This window comes from Prunus dulcis, chromosome 5, assembly GCF_902201215.1.
Source record: "Prunus dulcis chromosome 5, ALMONDv2, whole genome shotgun sequence".
Classification (NCBI taxonomy): domain Eukaryota; kingdom Viridiplantae; phylum Streptophyta; class Magnoliopsida; order Rosales; family Rosaceae; genus Prunus; species Prunus dulcis.
The window spans coordinates 16,297,022-16,315,767 of NC_047654.1; the positions used below are offsets into that span (position 1 = coordinate 16,297,022).

General features: G+C 36.4%; 3 protein-coding genes across 9 annotated transcripts; all 3 read right to left on the bottom strand.

Annotated features, from left to right (window-relative positions):
- Window positions 1–3,797: 3,797 nt before the first annotated feature.
- Window positions 3,798–10,810, bottom strand: LOC117628150 (RING finger protein B-like). 3 transcript variants are annotated; one of them, XM_034360531.1, is made up of 11 exons: window positions 10,380–10,810; window positions 9,694–9,843; window positions 9,216–9,383; window positions 8,090–8,242; window positions 7,831–7,983; window positions 7,025–7,189; window positions 6,733–6,903; window positions 5,147–5,333; window positions 4,819–5,032; window positions 4,544–4,745; window positions 3,798–4,247 (listed from the first exon to the last, which is right to left on the bottom strand). In XM_034360531.1, exons 1-11 carry the CDS (start codon window positions 10,585–10,587, stop codon window positions 4,201–4,203), a joined length of 1,818 nt encoding a protein of 605 aa, XP_034216422.1. In that variant the 5' UTR covers window positions 10,588–10,810; the 3' UTR covers window positions 3,798–4,200. The 3 variants fall into 3 exon arrangements, with proteins under 3 accessions (XP_034216422.1, XP_034216424.1, XP_034216425.1); XM_034360533.1 differs by lacking the exon at window positions 7,831–7,983; XM_034360534.1 differs by lacking the exons at window positions 7,831–7,983; window positions 8,090–8,242 and having other exon boundaries at window positions 10,380–10,809.
- Window positions 10,811–11,269: 459 nt separating this feature from the next.
- On the bottom strand, window positions 11,270–14,638 carry LOC117627383 (RHOMBOID-like protein 12, mitochondrial). 3 transcript variants are annotated; one of them, XM_034359454.1, is made up of 8 exons: window positions 14,013–14,638; window positions 13,197–13,317; window positions 12,959–13,078; window positions 12,609–12,719; window positions 12,323–12,367; window positions 12,048–12,152; window positions 11,924–11,965; window positions 11,270–11,797 (listed from the first exon to the last, which is right to left on the bottom strand). In XM_034359454.1, the coding sequence occupies exons 1-8, from the start codon at window positions 14,408–14,410 to the stop codon at window positions 11,708–11,710; spliced, it is 1,032 nt and encodes a 343-aa protein (XP_034215345.1). In that variant the 5' UTR covers window positions 14,411–14,638; the 3' UTR covers window positions 11,270–11,707. The 3 variants fall into 3 exon arrangements, with proteins under 3 accessions (XP_034215345.1, XP_034215347.1, XP_034215346.1); XM_034359456.1 differs by lacking the exon at window positions 12,959–13,078; XM_034359455.1 differs by lacking the exon at window positions 11,924–11,965 and having other exon boundaries at window positions 12,030–12,152.
- A 135-nt stretch (window positions 14,639–14,773) lies between these two features.
- On the bottom strand, window positions 14,774–18,713 carry LOC117627382 (RHOMBOID-like protein 12, mitochondrial). 3 transcript variants are annotated; one of them, XM_034359451.1, is made up of 8 exons: window positions 18,173–18,713; window positions 16,658–16,778; window positions 16,320–16,439; window positions 16,054–16,164; window positions 15,827–15,871; window positions 15,570–15,674; window positions 15,445–15,486; window positions 14,774–15,089 (listed from the first exon to the last, which is right to left on the bottom strand). In XM_034359451.1, exons 1-8 carry the CDS (start codon window positions 18,568–18,570, stop codon window positions 15,000–15,002), a joined length of 1,032 nt encoding a protein of 343 aa, XP_034215342.1. In that variant the 5' UTR covers window positions 18,571–18,713; the 3' UTR covers window positions 14,774–14,999. The 3 variants fall into 3 exon arrangements, with proteins under 3 accessions (XP_034215342.1, XP_034215343.1, XP_034215344.1); XM_034359452.1 differs by lacking the exon at window positions 16,320–16,439; XM_034359453.1 differs by lacking the exons at window positions 14,774–15,089; window positions 15,445–15,486; window positions 15,570–15,674 and having other exon boundaries at window positions 15,871–15,980; window positions 18,173–18,703.
- Window positions 18,714–18,746: the final 33 nt, after the last annotated feature.

Below are 18,746 nucleotides of genomic sequence, written 5' to 3' on the forward strand. Positions count from 1 at the left end.
TTGCGCGACCAACAGTTCGTCGTGCAAAACTCAAAAAATTTGGGCGAGTACCAAAAATGGGACGCGGGTTTTTAAAATTAAAAAAAAAAACTTTAGACTTTGCGAGACCAATATTTTTTGTCGCGCAAAAATTTGGGCGGGTACCAAAAATGGGACACGGGAATTTTTTTATATAATTGTTTTAGACTTTGCGCTACCAATATGTATTTTTCCTCGGGCAAAAATTTAAAGATTTTGGCGGGTACCAAAAATGGGATGCGGGAATTTTTTTTTTTAAAAATAATTTTTTTAGACTTTGCGCGACCAATATTCCTATATTCGTCGCGCAAAACTTTGAGAGACCAATATGTTTCGTCGCGACCAATATATATTTTTCGTCGCGCAAAAATTTGGGCGGGTACCAAAAATGGGACGCGGGAATTTTTTTATATAATTGTTTTAGACTTTGCGCGACCAATATGTATTTTTCGTCGCACAAAAATTTAAAAATTTTGGCGGGTACCAAAAATGTGATGCGGGAATTTTTTTTTAAAAAATAATTTTTTTAGACTTTGCGCGACCAATATTACTATATTCGTCGCGCAAAACTTTGCGAGACCAATATGTTTCGTCGCGCAAAACTTTGCGCGACCAATACATATTTTTCGTCGCGCAATAATTTGGGCGGGTACCAAAAATGGGACGCGGGAATTTTTTTATATAATTGTTTTAGACTTTGCGCGACCAATATGTATTTTTCGTCGCACAAAAATTTAAAAATTTTGGCGGGTACCAAAAATGGGATGCGGGAATTTTTTTTTTCAAAAAATAATTTTTTTAGACTTTGCGCGACCAATATTTCTATATTCGTCGCGCAAAACTTTGCGAGACCAATATGTTTCGTCGCGCAAAACTTTGCGCGACCAACCGTATTTTCGTCGCGCAAAGTGATACGATTTTAAAAACCGAAATAACTCCTCCACCATTTTCTCAATTTCTTTCTCTACTCTTACCTCTCCTCTCTCTTTCCCTCTCCCCAAATCCCACCCTTTCTCTCACACTCACTCCTCTCACTTAATCTCTCATCTCTCTCTTCACTATCTCTCACTCTCACTCACTCTCTCATCTATCTTTTCACTATCTCTCACTCTCTCATCTCTCTATCACTATCTTATCTAATTCTCTCACTTCTCCCTCTCATTCTCACTCACTCTCAATCTTGCCAAAAGGTATATTCTCTCCAAATTTTAAATTTTTTTCATTAATATGTGTTTTTGGAGTTAGTTTTGATGGGGTTTGGGGTTGAGTAAAGGGGAGAGATTGGAGTTTGGGTTGGATTTGTGGTATAACAATTTTAGGGGAGATTATGCATTCTTTTTTTTGTTGTTGTTGTTATTTGACCATATTTGTTTTTTTGTAGGTAATCATCGAGACTTTGATGGCTAAAGTTGAGGATTAGGAAGCTATCAAAACATATTATCCACCACTACCACCACAATATGCTTGTATTAGGATTTTATTATTGTACTTTGTTAATTCATGTGTACATTTTGAATATATATATATATATAAATATTTATTGGATAATTTGATCACTATTTTTCATATGTAATTTTATTTTGAATATGTCAATTTAAATTAAAGTAATTAAGAAAAATCTTACAATTAAATTAAATTTAAAAAGTAAAAATTTGAAAAAATTACTATAATTAAATTAATATCAATTTAAATTAAAGTGATTTAAAAAAAATCATACAATTAAATTATATTTAAAAAGTAAAAATTTGAATAAATTAATATTAAAGAAATAATAATAAAAAGTAAAAATTAGTTTATTTTAATTAAAAAAATTTAAAACACAAAAAAATATTTCGTCGCGCAAATATTTGCGCGACGTTATTGTTCGTCGCGCAAAACTCTAAAAATGTGGGCGGGTACCAAAAATGGAACGCGGGAATTTTTTATTTTTTAAATTTTTTTGAGACTTTGCACGACCAATGTTTTTTGTCGCGCAAAACTTTGCGAGACGAATATTTTTCGTCGCGCAAACCTTTGCGCGACCAATGTGTTTCGTCGCGCAAAGTTTTGCGGGACCAATATTTTTTCGTCGCGCAAAGTTACTTTGAGCGACCAATATTTTTTCGTCGCGCAAAGTTACTTTGCGCGACCAATGAAAAAACTTGGTCGCGCAAAGTCTTTCTTCACGATCTTTGCGCGACGGATTCTGCGCGACGAAGTTTTTGTCGCATTAAAATTTGTGCGACTACAATGTATTTTGCGCGACGAAATTCTCTTCGTCGCGCAAAGTGTAAAATGTAGTAGTGAATATAAAAGAAAGAAAAATGATATATTAAATTGTAAAACAAATGTAAATTTAATAAGTACACCCTACATATTCAACCCAATCAAAACCTAAGCAAATAATCCTACTTCCAAAAACCTTAGTATTACGGGTGACACTGACTAGGGTGAAGTCTTTATGGAGGGACGCTAAGGTGAAAGATTGTTTTGGATTTTAGGTACGAGAATCGGGAGAAATGCTTGAAAAGGAAAATGTTAAACAAAGAAACCAGGGTTGGGACAGTCCCTGAGAGAGAGTCTTACGTTAAAGCCAATATATTTGCGGAGGAGCTAGGAGGTAGTAAGGGAGTTGATTTATTTTTTTAAAAGGAGTTTAAAACAAAGGGGTTTGGGGCTGTCTGCAAGATGATATCTCCTCTGGTTTTCCATATTTAGAAAATCAAAAGAAAGGAAGAAGTTGAAGAATAAGATGATCAGCTTAGCAATCACACCTAGGAAAAGAAGGATATGCTGGTGAGTATCTTTCATTAAGTTAGAATACGTTACGCGTTCTTATTTAAGTTGTTGACCAATGTGATTCATGATTTTTTATTTATTTATTAAGTGTCATGAGTAGATGTACTCACTAATTTTATGATTCATTTAACATCATTTTTTTAAATCTTATTTTTATTATTGATCCTTTTATTATTATTATTTGTAACCAATTGGATTTTGTAGTCAGTTTTTTAATGGCAAAAAGGATGAAAATGATGACATTTGACTCACGGAGATAGACAGAAGAACTAAATTGGCTAATGGCTGGCTCCAATGACAGAATTGGCAAATAAGGTAAAAACACAGGGACTGTTTTGGAAATTCATTCAAAATCAATAATACTACTCTCAACTTTTTAAACTAATGAGGCAGGGAATATATTGTAAAAGGCATTAGTGACTTCTCTATCGGAGGCAAAGCGATGAGGGTGAATTTCTTTTGTGGGGTCAATGGCCCACAGTTTTCTTTTCGGGTTAAATATTCTTCTTCCCCATCATCCATTACACATAATTTTTCTTTTTTAATCGAATCAAACATAAATGTAATTTTATACACAGATTACATAAAATGATACTTCTTAAGCTACGTTAAGAGAATTTTTTCCCCAATAGTTTAAGAGATTGATAAACTAGACCTAGCATCAAATGTATTATGAAAAAAAAAAAAACTGGAACCTTCAAAGAAAAATTCATCCCAAAAAAAAAGTACTAAAATATGGAGCATTTTTGCTTATCACTTTAACCTAAGATGTATACCCACCACTATTCTCAACACTCAACACGTGTCAATAAGCATAACCATGATTACATAAATGAAAATAAAAAGTTAACCATTATTATTTCTATAGACATGAGTCAAATATTGAGGAGAATGGTGAGGATACACCTTTGGTTAAAGCGGCGAGCAAAAATATTTCCACTAAAATATAGCCAGAGAAAATTTTCTAGGTATTCATTTCCATTAGAGCGAAGATTGTAAAAGATCACAAGAGAAGTAAATTTAAGCTGTTTTTTCATCTCATGGAGATGGAACCAGCAGAAGAATGTGGATAACTGCAATTGCCATTCATTCTTTTGCTGAAAAAAGGGAAGCAATACCTATAAGAGTCACCAAATTCTAATAAGCAAACTATTTTTGCCATAATGTATGAAGCTGTTCAATTTGAAATAGCAACTAATCAATAATCCACCAGGTTTAGATGTGAGCTACATAAAACTAGAATTTTAGACCTAGGACTGTTAGCAGGTGGCAGATCACAAGAGTCGGAAAATTCTGTTTATCCCGTCATATGCATCTATGATCACCTTGAGATGATGAATGTACAAATAGCCGGTGGTTTTCCGTTTTGGGTTATGTTCAGAAGCATTCCTCAACCACATTTTTTCAAACAGATGTTGCTTCACTGTGTCCTTCAGTTAGTTTCCTGCCATCTGTCATCAAAAAATTGGACAGCCAATCAGCTCATCACTTATCTTCAAGCACACACTGAGTTTAAATGAGGAACCAGCTTAAAATACATTAGGTTAAAATCTACAAAAAGTGGAGATACAAATTTGGGGAGGGAAAAACCTACAAAAGGCAAAGACATACAAATTTGTTCCTGACAGTATCTGCATTCAAGTCTCTTTCATTGCTTTCAAACAATTCACTATAGTGGCATATGCATCAATGCTGATGAGCCCGTAGCAAAGAAAATTAAGTAATAGAATACTCATTACATTCCTACCTTGGTTTCGGGATGAACTGACGGTTGTATTTTCTATGGCAGACAAATTTTCCTTCATAACTTCAGAGTCAAAATTTGGTGCATCAGTTGTCCTGTGACTCCTGTCTTCTCCCACAATTTCAGTGTTAAAGTTTGAAGCATCATTTGTCTGATTATCACCCAGATTCAATGGAGTCACTGACTGATCAGGTTTTCCACTAACCTGCATAAGAGTACAGAGTTTAAATGCAAAATATATAGATATATGTATAATACAAGGGAAAGAAAGATCTGACCTTATGCAGATGAGAAGCATCAGAATATGCTTGATTCTTAGAAACGGACGCTGCAGCAGCTTCTGTCTGCTCATGTGATATGGACTCCTTGCCATGAACATTATCTGCCTGTGTGTGATCTACCGTCTCTTGCATGACGCTCCTAGAAGTTTTTGATTTGCTGTTGTAATCACCATTTGACATTAAATCACCAGCATCGCTGGCAGCCCGCTTCCTTATTTGGGAATCACATTTTCAAAGTTAAACAAAACAGTCTAGGAAAATGTGGTACAATGATTGATGTTTGAAAGAATAGTAATATTAAGCATAAAATTGACCATATTCTTACCTGCTGGAATTAGGAGTAGTTATGTTGTGAATGTCTGGCTTGTTGGAAAATAAAATACCACGAAGAGGCTTTCCATCAATGACAGTTTCAATCGTATATCCATCAAAAAGTTTTTCAGTAACCTTTGCTTGAAATGTCTTCTTTCCCAGAAGAAGCTGCGATTGATTCAATGGGATATTCTGTCTACCTGCAGTCATAGAACTAGATCTTTTGAGGTAGTCACCAAATTAAGTCTAGTACATATTTAACCAATAAAAGTACACTGCAACTAGTACTTTACTCCCTAACAATGCAGCTGAATCTTACATATAAGTCCAGCACAAACAAATTTAGAAGGGTGCTAACTCACGCAAGTAGGTAACCTAAAATATAAACCTCAAATGGAGGTACACAGATACTCGCAGCAATTCAACATACAGCATTACTGGTTCAACACAGCCCTTAAAACTAGTATCTAAAAAAATCAGGATTGACCATTAGAGAATGTTAATCATATAGACACGAGTCAAAAATGAAGAAGCCAAGGGCCTACCCATCAGTAAATTTGATTTCATCAAATAGTTCTTCTGCTGCACCCATAACTTGTTTTTTGCAGAATCGAACGGCTTATTCTACCTCAGAATTTCAATGGTTCACTCAAAGGGAGATTGAATAGACAAGAGAACAAGAAATCAAATGGCAAGCTTTCCAGCTTCCATTCAAGGTAAAATAACTTAAGCATCAAGACCACTTTGGCCATGGCTAGTAAAGCTGCAGGTAACGGTTAAAACTAACACCCTTGGATTGCAATGAGTAATGTATATAATACTATAATAACCTAAATCCTTATTTCCTTGTCCATTTATAAACTTTGTTCTTTTATTAGCTGAGAATCTATATCATAGAACAGTAGAGGCCATATCCTTTATTGGCCCTTTGGAGTGGTTAAAAGACTACATGTGTAGCCGGTTCAATAGCCCCAGAATCCAATGGTAGCCGAGTAAATCCTTCACTTGTAGGAAAACATTGAGACAAAGTAAATATACTTTAAACAAACGTCCACACAGAAGCTAATGAAATCAAAGCACATACAAATGATAGCACTCTCTGGAAATGTGTTTCCATGGAGTTAGAGTACTGGATAGTGACCTTAGAATGACAACTTTCCTAGGATCAGACAATTTACCTGCTTTTAAATGACTTAGAAGTTTGCAAATTTGAATAAAATAAAAAACCATAGGGGATACTCCACCAAAAAAACACCACGGGGCGTAAGGGGGCTTGATCTCATGCGGTTCCCCTAAATAGTCATGAGAAATTTTGCAGGAAAAGGAAAAACATTGAACTTCTAAAAAGACTTCAAAAGCAGATAAACATGAATAGAAAATCTAAAAACCAACCACCCCTTTCGTTTTCTCACCACTTGGAAGTAAGAAAGGAAAGGTTCTAGATCCTGATGCACCGAAGAAAGGAAACCACTATATCAGCATGATGTATTACAGGAACAAAATTCCTTTTAGACATGTGATTATGATTCTTTTTGCAATATGTACATGTTGATGCCCAGAGAAAAAAGAGGAGACTGTATCTAGATCAGTAATACTTACATGGTTGGGCATAAAATGGAACTGTCATGGGTTGCCTCATATCTGCACCAGTTCCAACGTTAACAAGAGGCTTGTCGTGAAAAGAAGTGAGATTTTGCTCTTGGCACTTTAGCTTTAATTGCTTCCTCAAAGATAATTTCTCTAGCCTCCGTTCACTCTCCCTGGTAAGTCCTAAAATTAGAAATTATATCAGGTCAGTAAGACTTTATCAGATTTCAAACACAGATAAAAATTTACCATAACAAAATAATCCAAATAATTCAGGGAAAAAAATGAAAAGATAATACTTAACCTGTATATAAGTAATACATGTCATCCAGTGCCTCAAGACTTTTATTGCAACCACCAATAAACACAAGTACACCTCCCTTCACAGGATCCAAGCAGTCCCCAGCAACAGAAAATCTAGCAGAAGGCCCATCACCTGCAGTTATCACCTTGGTCCATACACCAGTATCTGTACCAATTGGGATAGAGTGGGTATCATTAATGATACAATTCCACAAACATTAAGCCACTGGGAAGAAAATAAGAAGCTAGAACATAAAGTACATGTAGACCAAAGTGGATAGATAAAATGGTTGCTCAAAAGCTTGAAACCATTCATAAAAGCAAGTAACCCAAAGGAACCATGGCATGCATGGTGTGACTCACTTAAGAAATCCAATGTCAAATATCAAGCTGGTAGTTCAAATAAGAGAACTACATATAATTGTCACAGACGGTTGACTTCAACCATCACCTAAAATGTTTCACATTCTTGTGCATGTGGAATATGTTTCAAAGAAAACAGAATCCTCTCTCTCTCTAGAGATCTACATATAATTGTCACACAGACGGTTGACTTCAACCAACACCTAAAATGTTTCACATTCTTGTGCATGTGGATGAATATGTTTCAAAGAAAACAGAATCCACACACATACACACACACCTCTCTCTCTCTCTAGAGATCTACATATCATTGTCACACAGACAATTGACTTCAACCATCACCTAAAATGTTTCACATTCTTGTGCATGTGGATGAATATGACACACACACACACACACACACACACACACACACACACACACACACAAGTACTTGATACGTACCAACATCAAGCATGTGGAGGTCATTGTATAGATTTTGGGCATCTGTGAATCCACCAAAAACAAATAAATTCTTCCCAAAAGCAACAGTTGAATGACCAGCTCGGGGTGGCAAAAGCTGGCCTGAAGTGTTCAGCTCCCTCCACATTAGAGTATCTAATGAGGTACAATAATGCCAGAAATATAGAAAGTATATTATCATTTACAATATCCCAAGTGAGGTATAACCAGTGTGACAACTCATTTAAGAAAATTATGATACCTGCATCAAGGATATGGACATCGGATAAATAGTAATCATGACCATCTTCACCACCAATAACAAATATTTTGTTCTTCCAAGATGAACAAGTATGGCTATCACGTGGAGATGGTGGGTTGCCTGATGTTGTAGCATGTTTCCATACAAATGTCTCTACAAGATAAGAGAACAAAAGAAGTAAACTATCTGCCAATCAATCAGTGACTCCAAGCAAAAATAAAAACTGAATGTGATGTCCTACGCTCACAATACTCACTCCCCTCCTTCCTCCCAGTCTAGTCTACAAAGATAAAACACTTATAGACTTCAATGAAGAGCACACCAACAACTTCATACCCTAAGAAGGTCCACATGCTATCCGAACAACTTATGCTAAATAAGAAATCAATCCGCTCACCAAAGGGACTAAAAGCAAGGGATGTTGAACAACTAGTTCATAAAACCCGTAGGATTGATCCAATGGCGTATATTTCTACGCACTTAAGACCTCATAGGTACCATTTTGGCTTCAATAAAGAACCATTCAGCAAAGCCGTTTAGTTTTGACCCGCTAAGATGAATAAACGTGTTTTGCAGCTTCTCATCCAGTCATCTCTCTCTCTCTCTCTCTCTCTCCATTAAATTTTCAAATCGTAATTTTTCTTTGGATTCACAATCCACAACCTGTAATTTTCCCAATTTGAACCTTTGTCCAAACGCCAACTTTTAATTAAATAGAAATGGAAGGTAATAAGTTGAATAAATCTGCTTTAAACCAGAGAGAGAGAGAGAGAGAGAGAGAGAGAGAGGGGATGACAGAGAGAGATGGCTGGGTGAGGAATCTGCATAACACATTTATTCCTCTTTGCAGGTTAAAACTAAAATGGGTTGCAGACTGAAGACAAAATGGGTAGTTAATAAAACTACGTGTCGTTGGATTAATCCCACAGCTCTTATAAACTAGTTGCTCACTGTCCCTCATTTTTAGCTCCTTAGGCAAGTGGGATCAAATAAGTAAACTTGTAATGTCCATGTGAGTAGTCCACATAAATGCATGATAATTGTTTGCACACAAAAGTGTCATAAAATTCATTCAAGCCAATCTTCACCAAAGTGATCAATAAAATAACCTTATATTGAAACTCACCTGTATTCAAAATGTAAAGATCATTGTAGTACACTTCATCGCTATTATTAGATGATTTTCCACAGCCACCAAATATAAAAAGCCGTTTCCCAACAAGGGCTGCACTATGACCCTCTCGTGCCTCCGGTCCATCACCTCTTAAACTTGGCGATATCCATGTATGTGAAGCTACACAAACATTAGAAACATAAGTGAGCACATTGGTGTTAATTACAGCAATAAAGAATTTGATATAAAGCCCTAATGGTGTCAGTAAATGGAAAGATTATATCTGGTTTCAACTCTTAAGCATACCAATCCAAGATCGATAAAGAAAATAACTTAATTGTCACCCTGGACATATAATCATCTGATTGAATTACTTGACCCATAATAATATACATTAGTCGGCTGATACTGTGTAGATAAATCCAAGGGTGAGCACACTAGAAAAGCTAGCTAATAAAAAAGCAAAGAGTGAAGAGCGAAATTCACTCACAGGTGTCTAATATATGCAAATCCTTGAGAGGGTTCATCCCATCTGTACCCCCAAAAACGAAGAGATTATCACCAACGGCGGTACAGCTGTGGCTGTCCCTTGGAGTTGGAGGGGTTCCTTTTATCACCGGCTTACTCCATGTATGCGTAGCTGCAGTCAGCAATTCAGAATGAGAGAATGAACGATTTCAAAACTACCTCCATATAACATGCAATAACACACAGGCAAATGCAAAGTGCTAGTCTGTTAACACCTAGTACAGAATTTAAAACGAAAGTAAAGAGCTCATAGGAAGCAGAATTCGAAATTGTATAACCAAACAAAAAACAAAAAAGAAAACGACTTTAGGAGTTAACAAATGAAACCCCTAAAATCAAAGTTCACTAGCATATTCATATAGCGTCTACGCAAGTATAGTTGCAGAAACCCATCACAGCATTGATTCCAAACAAGAAGACGCATGAAAAATTTAACAAATTAAACCCAACAAAAACCCTAATTACAAGCCCACTAGCACCCGCATGGGCATTAATCTACAGGGTATATCAGAAAAATTCAAACTTTGTCGCAGAAAAATTACAAGCAATAAGGCAAAACCAAGATTACACAAACCCATAGAAAAAATGGAAATAGATAAATAACGCAAAAATCTTGGGAAATTTTTTTCGCTTTTGTGGAAAACCCACCAGTGTCGAAAACGTGAACTTGGTTGGTCTGACAGTTATCTTTGCCATAACCCCCAAAGACATATAGCAACCTCCCTTCTTTAATGGCGTTGCAGGTGTGCCCCCACCTCTTCCCTGGCCCAGACACCTCACACAACAATTCTTGTTGTTGCTGTTGCTGGTGCTGGTGAGCTTGTTTAGGCTGTAGCTGAACCCTTTCCCACCTCATTTTCTGGGTAACAATGGGGGGAGAGATACCCAGTTGGTAGAAAATGCGAAAAAGTGAAAGATGTTGAATTACAAAGATGAAATTTTTTTTTTAATTGGGGTTTTCTGGGATTGAATTGATTTTATTGAGTTCATGCAAATAAGGACATAAATCATTAAAATAATAAAAGAGAGGGTCCAAAACAAGAGAGATAAATGCTGTTCTTTGGGAAATGGGAGAAAAATGTGTTCACTAGGGAGGTGATTTGGGGATTTATTATTATTTGATAAAAATTAAATTAAAAACAAAAAGAATAATTTATGCATATACCCATAAAAAAATGATACATGATAAACTTCAACAAAATTGCCTTTGTTAGAGAAAAAAAACTAATTAATGACACGTTATATGTCTCCACTCCATTTGTATTTCATGCACGTACATTGAAACTTGGGTATCATCGATGGGTTTGTTATATAAGGTCAGACGTCGTTCTATCAAAAGAATCAAAGGTAAAATTTTGTTTTTATTCCATTTACGCTTGGAACACAAATTTGGTTTTTTTTTGACACGTTACATGTCACATTAGATTTACGATTTGATGTAAACAGAAGTGATCGTTTGAGTTTTGGGATTTGAGGCCAATAGCGCATGGGCCTTGTACTATAATTCTGATAAGTTTCTTGTGTACAAACAAAGATGGGGTTGAGAAGGAAGCCCACAAAGAAACTTGTCAGGGCTATACATAGAAGATAGCATTCTCTTTTATTCCAGAGAATATTAGCGTGACCTTGCTATAGAATACAAAATAAGACACACCAATCAACAGTCAACTGTTCACAAACATCTACAACATACCGCAGAGTCACTACTACAAAGATAGCTTGTTGAGTTCTGACTCACATACCACAGAGTTCCCTCAACAAAAGAACGAAATGTGTTTGGTTTTGAATCATCAGAATTTCACATTAAGATGGGGATTAGGACAGTTATGAAGTCTTTATCAAATCAATGGATGATAAGCTAATTTAAACCAGGAGACCAACCAACTGGAAGGCACTGACTGATAGTTAATTAGCATGCTGGACTATCTTAGTTTCCTAGTGTTGTTGGTATGAAATCTGCAGAGCTGGTACAGAGTTCAGAAACGTCCCCTCCGAATTCGAGCCCAGGCTATGGCTGCAACTGCAGCACCACCCAAGTGTGCAGATCCTGAGATACGTTGGTCTCCCTGCAATAACAAAATAATGTTACCACTAAATTTATTTACTAGAAAATCACAATGACACTGGTTTGATAACCAAATAACATAAACACCAAAGAAATGTGAAAACAGGAAGAGAACCAAATAATATACCCGTATTATCCTCATGAGATCTTTCGCAATTATATAGATCCCCTAAAATGGAAAAAAGAGAGGTAAGATTTCAAGGATTTGCTTAATAATAGCCTCAACCAATCACCTGATGAAACAAACTTACCACCAGCATGGCAGGAACTGGTATGAGAAGCTCCAAGTAGATGGTAGATTTTGGGAAGAGGAATATATCAAGCAACATGATCGCAGTAACCGCCCCACTTGCGCCCTACATGTCACACAAAAGCACACAACAGTGAAATGAATTAGAGTTCATTTTCTAGGCTAGCTGTTGTTCAGATTTGTTGGGCAAATGAAAACCAAGGAATATGTTTTCATCTGTCCTTGCTTTGTTGAGAAAAGTAAGGACCAACATGTAAAGAGTTTCTGAAAGCATACCAGTCCCTGTATCTTTGATGGGTCCATCTTCATCGGTTGTCCGCTCTGCAAACAGTATATTACATACGATAAAATACTCAAAACTGTATATTCACAAAACCATTCAGGAGTTTCCATCCTCTAAATTGTACGTTCGATATAAAAGTTACTTGCATTTTCTTGCTAACAAGAACAATTGATCTTTCGATTATAATTTTGAGCACAGCATGAGCAATACATGCAAAGCAATGACCTATGCAACTTTATCCTAACATGGATGTATCACATAAGCTGAGTATCAGTTTACCTTCGATGACGCAGCCAGGTAGGCTTTGTGCACCAAGAAGAAGACCGAGCCACCAACAGCCCCAGCTAGATACAGCTTTAAAAAAAACTCGGGCCCAAAAATTCTTTCAATCTGTTCAGTTCACCATTTAAAAAGAGAAAGATGGTAAAAACTGACTGAATATATCACTTTATATAAATCATGGACGAGACCAATTTCATGATATATTATTATTGTCCAACTGAATGATATGCCAAAACAAAATTTAATACCTTACCGGTTTATGATATATATGTGTCTCCACCCTCTCCCTCTCCCCCAACAAGAAAATTACTAGAAGAAAAAAAAAGCTTCAGAGAAAATTAGCTTACACGCTTCCCAAAAACATATAGTCCAAGCATGTTTGAAGTGACATGCCCAGCATCGATATGACTGAATGCACAAGTTATCAATGTGTGCAAACGTCCACTTGTAAAATTGTCTAATGAAATCTGGTTACAGAAGAAAATCAACAAATTAGGAAATTGTAGTAAATGAAATCATGTTATTGAAATAACGTCATATGACAAGTTGACAACATTTTGTTATAATTCAAACTGAGGGACTCACGGTAAAATTCTTCACCATGAAGCTATTATCTGCAATCCTCCACAACATAAACATGGCAACATTAGCTATAATCAATCCCAAAACCACCTCACCCTCTGATACCCTTCGGAACCATGATCTCCTGCGAAGAGGAAAACATTAAGTTACTGACAGAAAATAACCTACATACATTGAAACAGGAACACAAATGATCTGAAGACAATTTTTCACATACGAAGGCATATTAAACTATTCATCCTGCTCATGTTAATTATAGGACAACTGATACTTTAAACTAGTAAATTTTTTCTTGATGAGTTCCTAAATAACAGTTAACAAAAGTCACTATTTTTTAAATGTTATTATTGTAATTTGTGTGGGCAGAAGATGTTTTGCAGTTATCAACTTTTGAAATGCCAAGCAATAGCATTTGCAGTCAAGAATGCAGGAGCCTTCGTGATGAATAAAAGCAAGCAATGGCTTGAAGCACGTAAATGGAAATATTTGTACGGTCAGCCAGTCACAATTGGATACGTGTCGTCCTTCCCTGACCTGTTGCAGGCACACTTACTTTTGCTCATTGGTCAAAACAAACAACCGTGAAAATGCAAACCAAAAGGAAATTTCAAACAAACAATTTATCACATTCTAACCAGGAATTCCACAATGTGGAAGAAGAAAAAAACAGATCAAACGTTAAGGCTGCGGAGAAGAAATCATAGGGAAAATGAGTTTACGGAAGAAAACTAGGAAATCGTCGTTGGATTTACTAGCTTTTCCTTGATTTTCTTAATCAAACTGATAACTTCGACAATGAACAGAAAACTTTTACATTACCAGGAGGAACTCTCATTTGGGTTGAACTTAAAAATGTGTTGGCGAATTTTGGCTCTGAAAAAACCAGCAGGTTTGAACTCTGATGAAAGACTCTTGCTTGAGACTCTCATAAGGGTATTTGGGAAACCCAAAAAAAAGTGCCGTTTGAGTAATGGGTTGGAGAGAAACCCATGGATTTTTTGTGTGAGAGTGTGCTGAAACCTCCATGAATGAGGAAGATGGTGAATCGGGCATGCAGGAAAGGAGCTAAAGAAGTAGCTTTGAGTTTGGGTTTGGGGTGGTTTGGTGAGACAAAGCGTTTTGTGAGGTTGGAAGTGGAAGAGTGAAGAGGTAGTGGAGGAGTTTGGGAGATTTTTGGGGAGGTTTGAGGCTAGTTTCAAAGAAAGGAGCCTCTGCATTTTTGAAATTTTGATGAAAGCGTTATTCGTTGGGTATTATGGTTTTTTGGCCTTTGGTGGGTTTTTGGAAAAGTTCCTTCCTTTTTCTTCGATAACAAGGTAGCTTCAGTCCCTCGGCAACTGACATCAATGGAAATGTGAAAGTATGCACACAGGTTTAAATTTGGGAAGAAGAAAAAGAAAGTAACTTGGGAGTGACTAAATTACGGTATTACCCCAATTGCTTTTAAGTCCGTCCCCCATTCTGTAAATAGCTAGCTAATCTTGGGAAACCTTGATTTGGGCAGTACAAAGATAACTTGTTGAGTTATGATTCGCATACCATACACAAAGATATTCAATTTGTGTAACATGATACTACTCTTCCTCAACAAAGATCGTTTAACGTGTTCAAACGTGTTCGAATCATCAGAATTTATCATTGAGATGGGGATTAGGAAAGGTCAGAAAGGTTGTCAAGTCTGTATCAATGGATGATAAGCTAATTTAAATCAGGAGAACAACCAGCTGGAAGGCATTGGCTAATAGTTAACATGGTGGACTATCTTAGTTTCCTAGTGTTATATAATCTGCAGAGTCGTTGCGAAATTCAGAAACGCCCCTTCCGAAATCGTGCCCAGGCTATGGCTGCAACTGCAGCACCCCCCAAGTGTGCAGCTCCTGAGATATGACTGTCTCCCTGCAATAACAAAATAATATTACCACTAAATTGACTGGAAAATAACAATAACATTGATTTGATGGCATCAGAAAGACAATTCTGGAGTTCCAATCATTCAGTTAGATGAATGACAGTTTGCACAGGGTTCCAACTTGGCTCCGTTATATCACTCAAAGGATAATGCTTGAAGAAAATTAAAACAAGCACAATAAACAAGGTCGAACTGTGAAATCATTGACTGGCTGAAAACCATCGAGTGATGATAACCATGACTCAACTCCTACTCCTGTTTCAAGCCCAATGTAAATACCAGACATGCACCATGAACACAGACACAAAATGAAATTTGAAAACCAGAAGATAATCAACGTACCTCTATTATCCTCAAGACATCTTTCCCAATTAGAAAGATCCCCTAAAATGGAAAAAAGAAGAGGTTAGTTTTCAAGGATTTTCTTAATAGCCTCAACCAATCACCTAACATAGAAGCAAACTTACCAGCAGGATGGCGGGAACTGGTATGATAAACTCCAAGTAGAGGGTAGATTTTGGGAAGAGGAATATATCAAGCAACATGATAGCATTAACAGCCCCGCTTGCGCCCTACATGTCACAAACACACACAACACTGAAATGAATTCAAGGTCAAAAAATTTCATCTAGATAACAACCCATCTGGGTAAAATTCTCAACTCCTAGTCAAACAATCTGTAAAAGTAAGGAGCACGGCATGTAAAGAGTTTCCAAAAGCATACCAGTCCCGGTATTTTTGATGGGTCCATGTTCCATGGTTGCCGGCCCTGCAAACAGCAGATTGTGATGAAATACTCAAGACTGTATATTCACATAACCATCCAGGAGTTTCCATTCTCTAATTTCTTGTGAAGAAGTTGATATGTCGATTATCATCTTGAGAAAAGAATGAATTATATAACTTTATCCTTGAAAATGGTTGTATCACATAAGCTGAGTATCATTTTACCTTCGATGACGCGGCCATGTAGGCTTTGTGCACCAAGAAACAGACCGAGCCACCAACAGCCCCAGCTAGATACAACTTCAGCAAAAATTCAGGCCCAAAAACTCTTCCAATCTGGTCAGTGCACCAAAAAAATAAGAAAGATTATTGAAACTCCCATATACATCATGGACATGATCAACTTTATGATGTATTGTTTCCAACCCCTCCCCACAAAAACAAAAGAAAATTAATAAATTAAAGAAAATCTTCTGAGGAAATCAACTTACATTCGTCCCAAAAAAATATAGTCCAATCATGTTAGAAATGATATGGCCAACATCCATATGACTGAATGCAGAAGTTATCAATGTGTGCAGACGTCCACTTGTAACATTGTCTAATGAAATCTGGTTACAGAAAATCAAATTGAAGTGAAAAATGGAATGCTATCACCCTAGACTAATAAGCAGCTGCAAAGAGTTACTTATAAGATGCCAGTGGATCCACATTCGAATATAAAATCTTTTATTTCTCAACAAGAGAGATCCCACGAAGAGGTGTCAGGAAATAAAGTCATATGGCAAGTTGACACAATATTTGGTTAATTTCAAAATGAGGGACTCACGGTAAAATTCTTCGCCATGAAGCTAGGATCTGCAATCCTCCATAAAATAAAAACAGCAACATTAGCTATAATCAATCCCAAAACCACATCACCATCAGATACCCTTCGGAACCATGATCTCCTGTGAATAGGAGAAAACCAAGTTACTGGCAGAAGATAACTTACATACATTGAGACAGGAAACTTGGGGATACAAAGTGGATCCTGGGTTTTCTGATTTCTTAACCAAGAGAAGGAACTAGCTGAACCCTATGACATGCTAATAGAATTTTAAATAAATACATAAAATTACTCTGAGAGAAGAAGATTAACACTACCAAAGAAACTGCACATAGGCAAAATTTGATACAAATGAGCAGAGTCTACACTCTGCAGTAGTGCTGTAGTAGTGTAGAACTCTTATGATAACTAGTATGCTTTAATATGTCCAGATAATCTTCTCAACAGAAACTATTATAGATAAGCCATCTTCAGATTTGAAGCATCTTGCTCTAATACCTAAAGAAATTATTATTATTATTATTATTTTTAAAGATGAGATATCAAGATGGAAGTTAGCGGTGGAAAATCTAACAACTCCTGCCTGCTGTACTGTGAAGACCAGTGTTGGTTGATATTCTATCTTGTCCATATATTTCCCTTCAATACTAAGATGACATATTTTGATACTGTACTTATCTTATAGTATAACTAGAAGAAACATTGTGAATCAGAAACTGAAACTGAAATTCAAATTAATACTTAATTCAGACGGGTGAAAATGACTACCTGGCCACAAGCAAAGTAATATATTTATTTAAACTCACAAAACAGAAACCTTTGTTGTATTTTCTATAACCCCAAATAATATAAAGGCAATTTTTCACATACAAAGGCATTATAGGCCCCAAACTATTCCACCTATTCATGTTGTATGACAACTAATACTTTGCACTAGCAGATTTGTTCTTGATTTCCTAAATAACAAGTAACAAAAGTCATTATTCACATGTTATGTAATAGCAAACTGCATTATTGTATTATGTGGGCAGAAGAAGTTTGCAGTTATCTTCAATCAACTCTCAAAATGTGGCAAGAGCATTTGCAAATGCAGGAGCTTTTGTGAAGAATAAAAACAAGCAATGGCTTGAAGCACGTAAATACAAATATTTGTACGGTCAACCCTTCACAATTGGATATGTGTCGTCCCTTTCTGTTCCAGCCACATTAATTTACTTTTAATTTTTTCTCATTGGTCAAATCAACCGTGAAAGTACGAAATCATAAGCCAAAAGGACACTTCAAATTAACCGAAAGAACCCTAACTAAACCAGAAACAATTTCTCACATTCTAACCAGGAATTCCACAATATGAAAGGAAAAAGACAACGGATTAAACATTAAGGCTGTGGAGAAATCATAGCAAAAATGAGTTTACGGAAGAAAACTAGGAATTCGTTATTGAATTTACTAGCTTTCCTTCATTTCTTAATCAAACATATAACTTCGACAATCAACAGAAAACAAAAACATTACCAGGGACTCCGAGGAGAAGTAAAATTTGGGTTGAACCGAAAACTCTGTTTGGGAAATTGGGCTCTGAGAAAGCCAAGTCTGAAATCTGAAAGACTCTTGCTTGAGACTCTCAAAAGGGTATTTGAGAAACCCACACAAAATTGCCGTTTGAGTAATGGGTTGAAGAGAAACCCATTAATTTTTTGTGTGAGAGTGTGCTGCGACCTCCATGAATGAAGATGATGGTGAAGGGGGGGTGTGGTAAAGGAGCTAAAAAAGTAGTTTTGGGTTTGGGGTGGCTTGGTGAGAGAAAGCGTTTTGTGGGCTTGAAAGTGGAAGATTGAAGAGGTGGTGGTGGTGGAATTTGAGAGCTTTTTGGGGAGGTTTGAGGCTAGTTTCAAACGAAGAAGCCTCTGCATTTTTTAAGTTTTGATGAAAGCGCTCTTTGGTGCGTCTAATAGTTTTGCCTTTTGGTGGGTTTTTCGGGAAGTTAATTTCTTTTTCTTAGAGAACAGGGTATCGACAGTCACCTCAGCACCTGAGATCAATGGAAATGAAATGGGAGAGTACGCAAATTTTTTCAGAACAGTATACA

Bases quoted from the DNA above. Each gene is read 5' to 3' on its own strand.
- LOC117627383 (XM_034359454.1), bottom strand. From the start codon at position 14,410: ATGCAGAGGCTCCTTTCTTTGAAACTAGCCTCAAACCTCCCCAAAAAT. The intron at 12,720-12,958 runs GTAAGCTAATTT...TGAACTGAACAG, and splicing joins TATATGTTTTTGGGAAGCGT to ATTGAAAGAATTTTTGGGCC. The intron at 11,966-12,047 runs GTAAGTTTGTTT...TTTCCATTTTAG, and splicing joins CAGTTCCTGCCATGCTGGTG to GGGATCTATATAATTGCGAA.
- LOC117628150 (XM_034360531.1), bottom strand. From the start codon at position 10,587: ATGAGGTGGGAAAGGGTTCAGCTACAGCCTAAACAAGCTCACCAGCAC. The intron at 9,384-9,693 runs GTGAGTGAATTT...ATGTTTGTGTAG, and splicing joins TTTGCATATATTAGACACCT to CTTCACATACATGGATATCG. The intron at 5,033-5,146 runs GTAAGAATATGG...TTCCCAAATAAG, and splicing joins ACTACTCCTAATTCCAGCAG to GAAGCGGGCTGCCAGCGATG.
- LOC117627382 (XM_034359451.1), bottom strand. From the start codon at position 18,570: ATGCAGAGGCTTCTTCGTTTGAAACTAGCCTCAAACCTCCCCAAAAAG. The intron at 16,165-16,319 runs GTAAGTTGATTT...TGCACTGACCAG, and splicing joins TATATTTTTTTGGGACGAAT to ATTGGAAGAGTTTTTGGGCC. The intron at 15,872-16,053 runs GTAAAATGATAC...TGCTGTTTGCAG, and splicing joins ACATGGCCGCGTCATCGAAG to GGCCGGCAACCATGGAACAT.